The sequence below is a fragment of the Dermacentor albipictus genome, chromosome 9 (assembly GCF_038994185.2).
Source record: "Dermacentor albipictus isolate Rhodes 1998 colony chromosome 9, USDA_Dalb.pri_finalv2, whole genome shotgun sequence".
Lineage (NCBI taxonomy): Eukaryota > Metazoa > Arthropoda > Arachnida > Ixodida > Ixodidae > Dermacentor > Dermacentor albipictus.
This window is the reverse complement of record NC_091829.1, coordinates 36,801,005-36,814,711: the sequence shown is the minus strand read 5'-3', so window position 1 is coordinate 36,814,711 and position 13,707 is coordinate 36,801,005. Positions and strand designations below refer to the sequence as shown.

Genomic DNA, 13,707 nt, shown 5'->3' with positions numbered 1-13,707 from the left:
GCTAAACCTATATGATTACAAGGATTGGATAGTCAAAGGATGGTAAGATAAGATTATATATTAAAGTGAAAGTAATCCTTACATTATGTCAGCCTGAGCATAATAAATTGGTCTTGGCTCATGTATTTGATAGACAACAGTCCCTTTGTTATGGTGAACTATTGACATAGTACATATCCACCACACACACTATCAGTGTCATTAAATGGGTACAATCAAAAGCAGAAAGTGTGCAAGGAGTAGGATCGGAGACCCAAAAGAAGGACAAACTTAGATTAATGATTGTGAGAAAGTTGAGCGTAAAGACAGGATGATAGAGGTTTTAAGCGTAGACGATAAAGGACAAATTGATGTGCATTGAATGACAAGGGTAGCCTAATGCATCACAGCATCACAATACTTTCTTTTTCTTCTCTCTCAATGGAGAAAGTGGTGCATGCAGTTGTTAATTGAACTTGTTGAGCCTGCTTCTCCATTTGAGTCACGGTTAAAGTCAAATATATCCCTAGATCTAAAGACTTTAGGAATCGTGAACTAAAAACTTGTTTCGATTTTTTTTCGGAGACCCAAAAGAAGGACAAACTTAGATTAATGATTGTGAGAAAGTTGAGCGTAAAGACAGGATGATAGAGGTTTTAAGGGTAGACGATAAAGGACAAATTTATGTGAATTGAATGACAAGGGTAGCCTAATGCATCACATCATCACAATACTTTCTTTTTCTTCTCTCAATGGAGAAAGTGGTGCATGCAGTTGTTAATTGAACTTGTTGAGCCTGCTTCTCCATTTGAGTCACGGTTAACGTCAAATATATCCCTAGATCTAAAGACTTTAGGAATCGTGAACTAAAAACTTGTTTCGATTTTTTTTTTTTGTCGTTTTAGGTCGACCTGTAATGCATACTACTGACACACTGATTCTAAAAAAAAAAAAAAGAAATTACAGCCACTTTAGCATACCCCAAAGAGGGTGAAGGTGAAAGCCTCTGTGCTCAAGCGAAATTCATGAGAGTACTTGACATTCCCATTCGAATGCGTTGTTACTTCTAATTACTTGTTTTCTCCCACCAAAGGTCGGATTGAGTGCCTTAATTGACGCTACCTTAATTAACTTCACCCTAATTAACGCCAACGGTAGCCAGTTCGACTCCCACCAAATATTGTGGGTTCGAGAACCTTAACTCTACATTGATTAACTGCCTTAATTATATTTAGCTTCGCCTTAATTAACACCACTGGCCGTACGTGGGTTCGATTTCCGCATAAGCTCGAGGGTTTGAGAGCCTGAATCAACTCTATCTTCATGAACTTTGCCTTTATTTTTAATTCTGGCACTATGAGCGGCATCGGAGGCAGCTGCGGAAGAAGACGATGAACGAGCGAGCAGTGGCACGAGCGCGTGTCTGTGCGAGGCGAGATGGCACCGGCAAGGGATATACGAAGTTGGGGATTTCTGAATGGTTGTCCTAGGGAAATGTCGGCTCAAGTTTCAGCAAAAAAAGAGACCGGTTCTTGTTTATGCGCCATTTGAACGTGCCCAACACGTGACGTCTGTGCATCTCATTTGCTTGTTATTGCCGCGCGCGTGTGTAAGCTGCGTGCTCCTTTGGTGCGTAGGGTGCAGTATTTTGTTGTGAGTGTTGCTGGCAGCCGAGTGGTCCGCCAGTCCACATTTTTCACCGTTTATGAAAGCCGGAGCAAACCAAAGGTAATAACAAAAAACTGTTCACTTTGAGGTAGAATGTCCACCATCGTTTCGCTATGTGTTTTGCGATGTCCTTCGAAGTTCGCGATGTTCGACTACCACAAACAAGACAGCCGGCTGGTTGCAGTCTCCTTGCAACTCGTTAAATCAGCTGGTCGCTTTCAATTTGATGGGTGCTTACGATTGTGTCTCCCTAACTCCGGCGCCTGTGCGCTTTCTCAATTTATTAGCATAAATATTATTGACAGTTCAAGACGTTCTCCGGTGATAGTCAACCGTGTTCCTAAATGTGAAATAGAGAAAAACTGAAATACGCCGTTATAATTTTTTTGCGTTGCAATTGCTTTGCTGGTGATTCCTATTATTGAATGCAATCATATTCAGCCCCAATATCTGACTGAATTTGGCTTTGATGACGACTGTATGCTCAGATCAGATGGTGCTTGTTAATGCTGGCTACTGCTTCCGCAGGGCAAATATTTAGCATTGCATGGACGTTTAATAGGCTTCCTCTCGATGATTCTCTCATACATAATACTGTAACAAGTTTAAATAATGGGAAATAGGACACCGCATGGAGAGTAATGCGACTGTAGAAGTTCAGCCAGCCACTCTTAATTGGGTTGCGCAGGCCTTGCGGTAAAAATTAATTAGCTGGTAATCCGTTAGGAATTGCGGGTGTTGGCTCCGCCACCTAAAACGGCCCAGCAGTGGCCATCATCAGCTTTTAAGGGTTCTCTCATGGTCTCCACCTGCTGCAGAAACTCTACTGCCTGAATGACGCTTGACCAGTGGCAGTGCTCGTTTTTCTTTGTCACATATGCACGGTGGTCGTGACATTTTGTATCTCCTAGAAAACGAAGGATTTTGACACATTGCAGAAGGCAGCAATCTCCAAGTCACTGTGCATGCATGCATTTTCATCTGCTGTGTCATAGAAACAGCTACCTTGGAATAAATGCACTAGATAAAGGGGCTGGCGAAAGCAAAGTTAAACACCTCGACAGATAAAATTATAATGTCCGAAGCTGTGCACCCTGATATCTTGTGCACCCTATATGTTTGTGAATTGCTTTTCTATTCCTTTCTGAGCAGGCAGGCATTACACATTTTCGCCAGTTGCCTCTCTGCTGCGTAAACATTCTGCAGCTTCCTGTTGCAGTTAGTTTTGTTGCAGTCGGTTTCTGCTGGGTTTAAAGAATCTCTTGAATCCCGGTTCTGCTGTATGATGCACCACATTTTTATTTGTGCCTCACTGAACGCATTCTCCCTGGAATAAGAGAGACATAGCGGAGATTAAGATAATTTGATACTCTGTCACAGTAACTGTGCAGAGAGTAACTTAATACATTTTCCTCCTTGACAGCATTGAACTTTGAATTTGGCTATGTAGTAATTACATCAGTATGTGCACGAACAGAACATGTGTGGTTTCATATATTGCTCGTTAGCTAGGCAATGAGCAAAACGAGAACAAGGTGACAGCTAACGTTTCGACAAGTGGACTTTGTCTTCTTCAAGGCCTTCAAAAAGACAAGTCCACTTGTCGAAACGTTGGCTCTGGCATTCACCTTGTTCTTGTTTTACTTATTGTCTTGAATTTCCATCTTCCTCATTCCCTGTGTTTCCTCTCGTTAGCTAGGGTCATTGTTGTGTGAACTGTTCTACATTAACAGCATGCAGATGATTTCTGGACAAACAAATTCCCGCCTGAATTACACTCCGTAATGTACCTGTTCTTGACATGGTCATGGAGTGATGAACTTTGTAAAACTCCCTCATAAACATGGTTGTAATTTATTATATGAATAGCATTCATTTTCATTGAGCTGTAACTATGCTGACTGTATCTCTGACATATTTCTGGCTTGGCATTGGTGCATCTTTTTTATGCTATATGATAACGATTCTGTTATCATACCCAGAAAGTGAAGCATAGTGTATCCAATTTAAGCGGTAACCACATAAAACACGTTTTGACCATGGCCACAGTATGGTTATTGAGCATTGAATAACACAGTGTGAATGCACCAAGCAAGGAAATGCCATGTTGAAACACTACTTTGAGTGTTGCTGCCCTGATGGTAACGAAGATTAATGATTGAACTACAAGTAGTTGCTTTCTTGTGATATGCAGGCCTGCCTGAAGCAGCTTTTGTCACTTTCAACCCATCATGGATCCTTTCATCAAGCTTTTCGTGGAGTGTGTCTGTTTCAGTTTTGTCCTCAATCTGGCACACACTTTTGATGATGAATTTGATGCTAAAAAATGTAAGTTCATTGCCATTTTATTTGTAACCTTGTCATGCAGTAGTGTTATACCACTTTGATGCAAAATGAGCATACTCTTGTGTTGAACTTTTTGTGTGGTTCATCAAGGAGAGTGATTATTCACTTGTTTGGTGCTTTGGTATAAACAAGCTTCAAAGCATGATATAATATGTGATGCCACTGCCATCACGTTCAGTGCAAGCAAAAACACTTTCTCACAAACCCTAATGACATATATTATCCTGGCTCACTATATTAATACATGTTGCAAAGATTGTTGCAAAAAATGTCCAAACAAGAAGCAGGGAAAGTGTCAACACAGTCAGCTCATTTTCACTGAACTTGTTTTTCTTCGTGCTGTTTGTTGAGTTGCTATTATTATGTTGGAAAATCTATGTTGCATAGAAATGTTCTTCATTCGTGCTTTAACGACTTGCATTCAAAGTATGTTTGATTTAATTCACTGAACAATATAGCAACCACCACAGCTCAGCAAGAAACTAAATCATATGCAGCTTATTCCTGTAAATGGAACATCTACGGTAATTAGTTGAAGCTTTCTTACTCCTTTGTTACATGTACACAAATCTGCAGTTTTACATTGGTTGCTGTAAAGTGGTTCGGGAGACAGAACTAAGCAAGCTACTTAATCTGAATTTCTTCTTCTTTCTCTGCTCATCACAGTCCCCAGAATATCCATATGCATTGTGTGAAGTAACCTCTCAACTATGCTTACAGGGCACGAGATACACCAGGTACATACCCCGCCCCTGGAACACACCCCAATAAGTGTGCCTATTGAAGTGATCATTGGTTTCTCTGTCATGGCGGTGTTGGTACTGACCTGTTTCATCATAAGCTGCGCCTGCCATCGAAGACACCCTGAGTGGTTTGTAAGTAGTGCAATGATGCATTCTTTGCAAGCATGCATGGGACAAGTTTCAAAGTGAGACTGAAGGCTTCTTAAGAGTAGTCTTTATTATAGTTATGTTCTGGCATGCCTGATTGATAGACCACAGGTGGCAAGATTTCCAAGTGATTAAGTAGTTTTTGTGACTAAAAAGGTTCTCACTATGATTAGGTGTATTGGTTCTGTTTGTAATGTTAAGGAAAGGTGGCATGACTTCCTGGTTATTTCATAAGTGCATGCGTTTTCACATAAGATAAAAAAGGTAGCCAGAAATTTTATTCATACTTTTTCCTCATTATCAAAGTACAGCAGCTGTGTCCCGTAATTGACAAGAAAATGAGAAGGAAGGCTGCTTGTTTTGGCAAGGGTCATGATACGAAATGTACTAATCACTACAATCATTTTGTCAATAGTGGATGCAATGTAGTTTACTGTGTTTTTATCTGTCGCTAAACGTGTACATTGGGCATACTTGGTGATACGTCGATGTATAACTGCAAAATTCGGTGTTATGCTGTTATGCCATTTCCTGATTGGAAATTAACGCACTTTCCCGTCTTGGCAACTTCTTTTTAGGCCTAGCAGCGTCAAACAACCAATCTCAATAATGACAAGTTATTGATAAACCTTTGTGAAATGAGACTAAACAATGGCTGATTTAGTCATTTATTTCTTGCTATTGCAATGAAGAGCAAGTAACGTGAAAAAATTAGGATCGAACTGGACAGCCTGGGCACGTTCGTGTCATTATGCAACTACAGTAACCGACAGTAGCTGTGCTGGTAAACTTGCCGGAGCCCAGTAAAGATGCATGCTTAGTCATGGAAGTTGGTAACAGTAATGCTAGGAGAAAGCTTTCGTACCATGAAACATTTATTTATTTATTTATTTATTTATTTATTTATTTATTTATTTATTTACTTACTTACTTATTGTACCCTCAAGGCATACAAGCATTATAGAGGGGAGGGGGTCAATCATTCAACATAAGTTCAGTTATCTGCACATACACAATCAAAAATTTCAAAAAATGGGAATGAACGTAATTTCTAATAACAAAAATTCACGCTGTCATGCACGGCTTATACAATGATTACGGCAAGAACATACCATTGCAACCGATTGAGACACTAAAGATGAAGTTTCCAACCAACATAGAGAAAAAAAAAATGTTGGAATGCGTTAAAATTTCGCTGGAAAGAGCTTCACGAAAATGGTCACAGTTGGTAATGTTAGCTAATGAGGCGGGAAGATTGTTCCAGTCGAGGCTGGTTTTGGGCAGGAAAGAGTGCAAGTATGTTGCAGTGTTTTGGTGAGGGACATGGACTTTATGGTTGTGATCAAGTCGAGATGAAACAAAATTAGGCGGTTTAATCAGATGGGTCCTAAGAACATGATTATGATGATAGATCTTATGAAACAATGCAAGTCGAGATAGTTTCCGTCTATTTGCAAGGGGGGCAGATTAAGTATCGATTTCATGTTAGTTACGCTGGAAGTTCGATGATAGTTACTTAGGATAAAACGTGCTGAGCGATTCTGCATTGCCTCCAAGTTATTGGTAAGAGTTGCAAGGCCAGGGTCCCAGATTGACGATGCATATTCGAGATTAGATCGGACATAAGTGATATACAACTGTCGCTTGAGTGATGAAGGTGCGAGAGAGAAATTTCTTTTCAGGTAACCAAGCATGCGATTGGCCTTTGATGTTACGTGCTCGATGTGGTACTTCCATGAAAGGTCATTAGTAATATGTACACCGAGGTATTTATAGGTAGTTACAGATTCTAACGCCGTGCTGTGAAGAAGGTAGTTTGGGCAAGGCATGTTATTACGCAATATTCTCATTGATCTACATTTAAGAATGTTAAGCTTCATTTTCCACGTTTGACACCAAGCAGAAATATTATTTAGGTCACTTTGCAGGATTATTGTGTCAGTTTAATTAGAAATGTTGCGGTAGATAACACAATCATCAGCAAAAAGACAGACAGAAGAAGCTATGCTAGTAGGTAAATCATTAATATAAATCAAAAATAGTAATGGGCCTAAAACTGAACCCTGTGGCACTCCGGCGGAAACAGGTGCCTCCAGGGAATCGGTTCCATTCACCGTGACGAATTGAGTCCAGTTAGAAAGAAAATCGCGTATCCAGTGCAGTACTAAAGGGTCAATGTTTAGGCTGGTTAGTTTTAGTATAAGGAGCTCATGGTTTACACTATCAAAGGCTTTCGCAAAATCCAAGTATATGCAATCAGTGATGAGGCCGGCATCAAGGAACGCGTGAAGGTCATTAGTAAATGTAAGTAGCTGTGTTTCACAAGAAAAATGTTTACGAAAACCATGCTGGGATGGATGAAAAAAGTTATTCGACTCCAAGAAGTTAACTAAGTGAGTAAATATGACATGTTCTAATATTTTGCAGGGAACAGATGTTAGTGATATCGCACGATAATTGCTTGGGTTGTGGTGTGTGTAAACATTGATGAACCTGCCATCCTTTCAATGATGCAGCCAACAAGACCTCGCACTCTACCACCACTGCTACCGACTGGACCTCCAGTGACATCGGGGGCAACTACACAAGGAGTATATGCTCCATTCCCAGGAACAACTCCAGCTCCAGTTGCACCGCCGCAAGTGTACACTCTGGTTCCAGGTGCAGCTCCAGTGATGTTGTATCCACAACAGACTTACTATCTGCAGACAAATGTGCCACACCCACAGGGCGGTGTCAACGCAAGTAACACCATGGCATCTCCGGCACAGCTGCCGTCTGCTACACCGCTGCCATCACAGCCTGCACCACGTGAGCCACCTTATGCCAATCAAACTGCCCTCTCTAGAACCCATTTCAAGGGCTTGTAGATGAGCACAGCTGTGAATGGTGATCAGACACACATTAAAACATTGTCATGATAAGGGGATGCTCCCTTAAATTCACTCACCAATATATTTGCAGGTATTTTACTCGCATTTGTCAGTACTTGCTCATGTTTTTACTCGGCAACACCTGCTCGTGTTCACAGTCACTTCCTTCACATTTGCCAGCATGGACTCATGCTCATATGTTTGCATCCAGTCACTGGAACTCACTCGCATAGTAACTTGATTGATTGATTGGCGACTGTGCTTATTTACATAAAAGGTCGAATTTCAGTGGTACAAGATTTCGATATAATGAAACAAATAGCTGATTTTACCAACATTTTTCTGATATAGTCACTGGGCCAATTTTAATGAAATTTGTTGCATTGAGCGAGGCAGTTAAATTTCTCGTGACTGTTTGGAGCGGAATTTTGATTCTGGGCCTAAATTTTTTTAAATAAATTTTTTACAAATTTGTACGTTTGAAAAAATTGAAGGACGAAGTTTACAAATTCATAGCTTTGCACCAAGAATGGATATTGCTGCTCTGTAAACTGAATCTGTTAGAGCACACAAACTTTATTATCAATTTATATCTTATGTGAATTTGTTACATTGTTTAAAAGGGTTTTGCAACGGGCCTACTTGCATATTAGTGGTTTATCTGAGAGTCATGTATTATACATCAATATTGTCTGCTTTAGTTGTACTATCAGATGCAATTTGCAGAACTGTGATATGATTAGTCATTGCTGAGTTAGAGCTGTAAGCTTTATAGTAGTTTTGTTATAGGCGGCCCGATCTGAGCGTCACGTTTCGCTCTGGCGGCATCGTAGGCATCTTGTTCCGATGTCGCCCACCAGTTCGACTTCGTTTCGGTTTCCTGTCACAGTCTCAAAACACTAAAACTAAATGCATAGGCCACCGAAGCCTCACCAGCTCGACGTGTGTTGTCTCGTGCTACAACCATTTGTGTGTAGAGACGCATCCGCGCATTACGTAGAGGCAACTAATGTTGAGTCTGTCAGATATTTTAGTTACTTCGAATCATATGTTTTCCGGGTTAGTACGATTTTCTTGTGTTTTTTTATTTTTATTTTATTTCATCATTCATCATTAGTACAGAAGGAGGTCCCGGAGTTACAAGAACTGTCAGGGGGACCTCCTATTAGTAATTTAACATTGCATGATTTAATACATTTTGGCAACATAGCAACGACAGACATCAGAAAACATATGAAAAAACATATGAACAAGGTTCTACTGTATTTTGCTCCCATGCAGCTTGCATTCTTATGGATGGTTATCTTTCTGCAGGCTCTCGTTACGGACACGCAAATTCCAAGGATATCTCCAAGGTGCCGCTGTGCCATGACTGGTGAAGCTGCGAAGCTCTTTCGTGGCTTTGCTCTTTACCCTTGCATTACCTTTGCACAGAAGTGCTTGGTATTGTTATCACATGTCGGACCTGCCACAGTGAACCAGTTGCCATGGATTTGTGCTGCTGAGCTCGAGATTGCGGGTTCAATACGGGCCACGGCGGCTACATTTCAATAGGGGCTAAATGCGAAAACATTTGATCATTTAGATTTAGGTGCGCGTTAAAGAACCCCAGGTTGTCAAAAATCAATCCAGAGTGCCCCACTACAGCACACCTTTTAATCATATTGTGCATTTTGCACGTAAAGCTCCAGCATCTAATTTATTTTTAATTACATGTCTGGCAAAAGTTTGCTTTTTGCAATGTGGATATATCAAAGTTCAATTTGCAGGCAAAGTGCAAGACAATGCCGGGGCTGTTATAGCATTGTGACTTGCCTATATTGGCAGGAATTGTAGCAACCTTGTTTTGAAGTTGGAGGAGGACAAATGGTTTTAATAACAAGCATGGATATAACAAATTAAATCTAAAATGTTTCTCGCCAATATCAGTGTATAATGAATATACGCTTATACAGTGGATATTGGACATAATGAACATATTTATCTTCATGTCATTTGTGAGATTATAACTATGTTCATTTGTATTTCTCTGTAGATCAGCTGCTCCATGCTGTTGTTGCTTTTATCAGAGAATGGAATCTCTTTTCAGTGTCACCAGACCCATATACATTTCACTGGCCAGGTTTATGAGTTTGTCGCCATGTGTCATCAAGCTTTAGTAATTAAGTCGCATACTATATACCACGATATATCAAACCCACATATAACAAATCATTGTGTAGAACGAATAGCTGTTAAATCCTGTTGAAAATTTTTGTGTATGTTTACTTTGTATATCGAACTACCTATATACAAAATTTTTTGTGATGTCCTTCAGATTCGATATATCCGGTATCGACTGTATATCCATAAGTTTGTTGCTGTGTGTCGCTAAGCTTCAGTAACCTTGGGTCACATACTATATAGTAGTGTATCCGAGATATATACAACACTTTTTTTTTTCAGGTTGCTGTTCTACAACTACAGTCCTGTTAGCATACTTGGGAGTTTCAGTGCCAAATAATATTGTGAGCACTGTTAATAACTTTCATATCACAATTGGGTGTGTTGGCTTCCTCTCTTTCTCTGGAAGGTTTCATAATAAAATGGTTACCACGCATGTGATGGAAGTGCGAATTAGTAACTGTACTAAGTAACTTATGACATTGTACCTGTATGTTGTACCATCATCCCAGTTATGGACTGAGTTGCCAAGTGAACTTATGTGATTGCTCACAACTTACTGTTGTTATTTTACCATGAACAAGCTCGGTTTTTGTCATTCACAGTGGGAACCACAGTGCTTCTTCAGTGTGGCTCTTTCGAACATTTACCGCCCAAAAGTGTTTGCTTCACATCTGTGTTTAATGCAGTAATTCACTGGGATCAACTTGATCTGCGTCTCTTCCAGTGATGGGACATATAGAGCACACTGTATTAAGGAAAAATAAGGAATGCGTAACACAAAATTGCGTGTTTCTTATTCTTTGTCCTCATTTTAATACTCTCTTGGTCATTTCCTAATGCAGCTGTGGTTAGAAGCACCACTTCTATTTTTTTGCATTTCACTTTTTAAATGTTAGTGTAAACCATGCGACAGAGGTGTACATGATATTATGGTAAAATGAGGGGTTGAGTACAAGAGGGGGCTGGAGGGGTTGAGAGGATGCCATTTCATGTACCCTTCAGCAAACCATTTATGAAAAGCAGATCCCGCACCACCTTCTTTGAACAAGGCCCGGTCTTCAATCTGTCCGTTGACATCTGCGTTGTGTGGGTGTTCATCTCAGCTGGCCTCCAGACTTTCTCAACTCTCATGGATCTCATTTTCACTCTTTCTTGAACTTTACATTAAAAACAGTGTTTTACAATTATGCCTTGTAAAATTTTTGATGCCACAAGACAAATTAATGTTAAAAGCAGTATCAAACATTATAATCTGTCCCGATTGTCTTGTACTGACAGGAAGGTATCTATTCCTTCGCTGAATAATTCCTTCGATGTGCGTGTCAACCACAGTCAGTCCTTTTGCAGGTTGCAGAGTGTTGAACTTGCTACTATACAATAAGCAACATTTTTATTGCCCTGTTTATCTTCAGGCTTTTAAGACAAGTGTGTATGTGTCAGTGCTTTTACCTGTGCCTTTTTTTTACACTGTGATATGTCAAGACTTTTGCATCACCATCTCACTTGACTCTTACACAATGTGCCTTTGTTCACCAAACTGTGCATGCCGACCTGTACACCGGTATCTCAGTTGTTCCCGAGTGATCAATAAAGATAATTTACCATTACGTACTATCATTCTTTGTGAGTGTTTTCATTGCTTTGTAGGTGCCTCAACCTATGCTGAATGAGCATTAGGTACATGACCATGAGATAGTTGGTCACCTAAGCTACATTTGAAGTTGACTATCATACTGCAAGATTAATACCGCTTGTCTTTCACATCCAAGAGGAAGGGAGAGGGTAGTCGTAACTCAGGGTGGGAGTAATCTCTTGCCTTGTACATCATAACTGACTTGCTTAATGTAGGTACCTGAACAATTCCGCAGCAAGAGAGATGCCACCAGCACTTGGTACTGCTATTTCACTGTGCATATAGGAAACCTAGTGGCCTCATAAAATGTGAAAACAAGCTAAAAAAATGGCTGTGGCTTAGGTAAGGTTAAGGTTAAGGTTAAGCCCAGGATGCGAAGCATACTAGCCTTTATTTTAGTTGTTGAACCACTGTTTAGCTTGGTGAACTGCTGTTGCTTGGCTATATTTGGTTCGGCTAGACGAAGAAACAACTCATGCGTTACTCTGCTTCGCCTTGGACGCCCCGCATTGGACGCGGTGAGCGTCGAGCAACGCAGCGTTCGGCGCGGCAACGAAATGTGCGCCTGAGCAAGCGACGCACGCCTGAGCCTTAGAAACAGCTCGTTTCTAAGGCAACACCGCATTCACTAGAGGCGCTTTTGTACCGCTTTGAAGCATCGTACTCGTGGCTCAGTGGTAGCGTCTCCGTCTCACACTCCGGAGACCCTGGTTCGATTCCCACCCAGCCCATCTTGCAAGAGTTGAGCCAAAGCCACTTCTCCTCTGTCGTGACGTCACGGTGTCACGTGGTTTCAAGGCGACACCGCCGCGCCTGAGGAGCTGGGTTGAGCTCTCGTAATATGCTTCGCATAAAAACCAGTATACAGCTTGGAGTACCATGATGCTGAGTGAACAACTGCATCACTTGTTGCTCTGTGTGCCAGATTTTCAAAGTGTGCGTGTGTGTCAATTATTCTGGGTTGTTCGTGCGTAGTACCTTTTGTACTAGGCTTTTTATTTTCAAAATTTAAACTTGCTATAAGGTATCACTGGCAAATGTTTCTAAGTTGGTGCCATAGTGCAATAGTGAGAGGGTGTGTAATGTACACTGTGCAATTCAACTTGAAGTGCACTCAAATGCCTTCGTACCAAAGCAATGGGGACCTCCAAAATCCTTTGTCGTGCAGGTCACGTTATTGTAAAGATTGTGCACCATACTATGTTCAGTAAAAAATATATATATATATAAAAAGAATTCAAGAGATGCCTATAGTCGGTGACAATTTAAGAATTACAGATGTGCTCCACCCATAAAAACACCATACCTTCACCTCATCTCTCAAAAAGAGCTGAGCCAGCTGGAGTTTGCTCACAGCTTAATGACATTGCCCTGCTAATGTGAATGCCAGGCTAATTGAAAAATAAAAGCTAGTTGTCTGAAGCTAAAATGTTACCTTTGGCTGAGCACTGATACTATATAGGATCAATCGTAGAGCTTGCTGTAGACATTTCATTGTGAAACCAGTGACACAAAAACTAATCTGTACGGAGATAACAGCCGTTTTAAAGACTCGAAACCACTTGACGTGAGCTAAATAAGCAAACCTAATTAACTAGCCTATCTATGCAAAATTTTAAGTAACCTTTTGATTCTTAGGTTGCTGCCAACTATAGTTTAAAAAGTAGCTAATTTTCCTCTGTGCTTCCTCTCCAATTTTCCTCTCCAATGAAACATACATTTGATCAACTTTATGGCATCGAGCTTGATGGCATGCTCTGTGTCTTTGATGTGGTGTCGACCAGTGCTGCCTATGAGCACTGTGGCTTAGTGGTGGCTGCAGAAGGCAGTGGTGGCGCCACTATGCATGTTCATTGTAATGTAACAAACTAGCTGCTGGGGGACACCTAAATTCCTTGTTGGGCAGGCAGTTTCGTTGTAGTGGTCTTCGCTGAAGAGGTGCCCCAGATACAGTAGACTTCTGTTAATTTGACTTTGATTCATTCAATCTTGACTGAAAGTTCTGGTCAGCATCCATGCATTTCTATGGGCCAAAACTTTCGTTATTTCAATCCTAAAGTTAGCCTTTGCCAGATAATTTGAACTTGACCAGTCAACACGCACACGTCTGACCTCTATGGTGACCCAATTAATGCACCCCTTTGGTGGCAGC

General features: G+C 40.7%; 1 protein-coding gene across 2 annotated transcripts; it reads left to right on the top strand.

The window, feature by feature from the left end:
- Positions 1-1,486: 1,486 nt before the first annotated feature.
- LOC135906470 (uncharacterized) lies at positions 1,487-11,533 on the top strand. 2 transcript variants are annotated; one of them, XM_065437856.2, is made up of 5 exons: positions 1,487-1,707; positions 3,842-3,975; positions 4,714-4,868; positions 7,400-7,694; positions 9,071-11,533. In XM_065437856.2, the coding sequence occupies exons 2-5, from the start codon at positions 3,879-3,881 to the stop codon at positions 9,133-9,135; spliced, it is 612 nt and encodes a 203-aa protein (XP_065293928.1). In that variant the 5' UTR covers positions 1,487-1,707; positions 3,842-3,878; the 3' UTR covers positions 9,136-11,533. The 2 variants fall into 2 exon arrangements, with proteins under 2 accessions (XP_065293928.1, XP_065293929.1); XM_065437857.2 differs by lacking the exon at positions 1,487-1,707 and adding an exon at positions 1,904-2,055.
- Positions 11,534-13,707: the final 2,174 nt, after the last annotated feature.

What these genes read in the sequence shown, in the direction of transcription:
- LOC135906470 (XM_065437856.2), top strand. Translation starts at nt 3,879, where the DNA reads ATGGATCCTTTCATCAAGCTTTTCGTGGAGTGTGTCTGTTTCAGTTTT. An exon ending in TGAATTTGATGCTAAAAAAT is followed by an intron (nt 3,976 to 4,713) that starts GTAAGTTCATTG and finishes CTATGCTTACAG; the next exon opens with GGCACGAGATACACCAGGTA. An exon ending in GAAGACACCCTGAGTGGTTT is followed by an intron (nt 4,869 to 7,399) that starts GTAAGTAGTGCA and finishes TCAATGATGCAG; the next exon opens with CCAACAAGACCTCGCACTCT.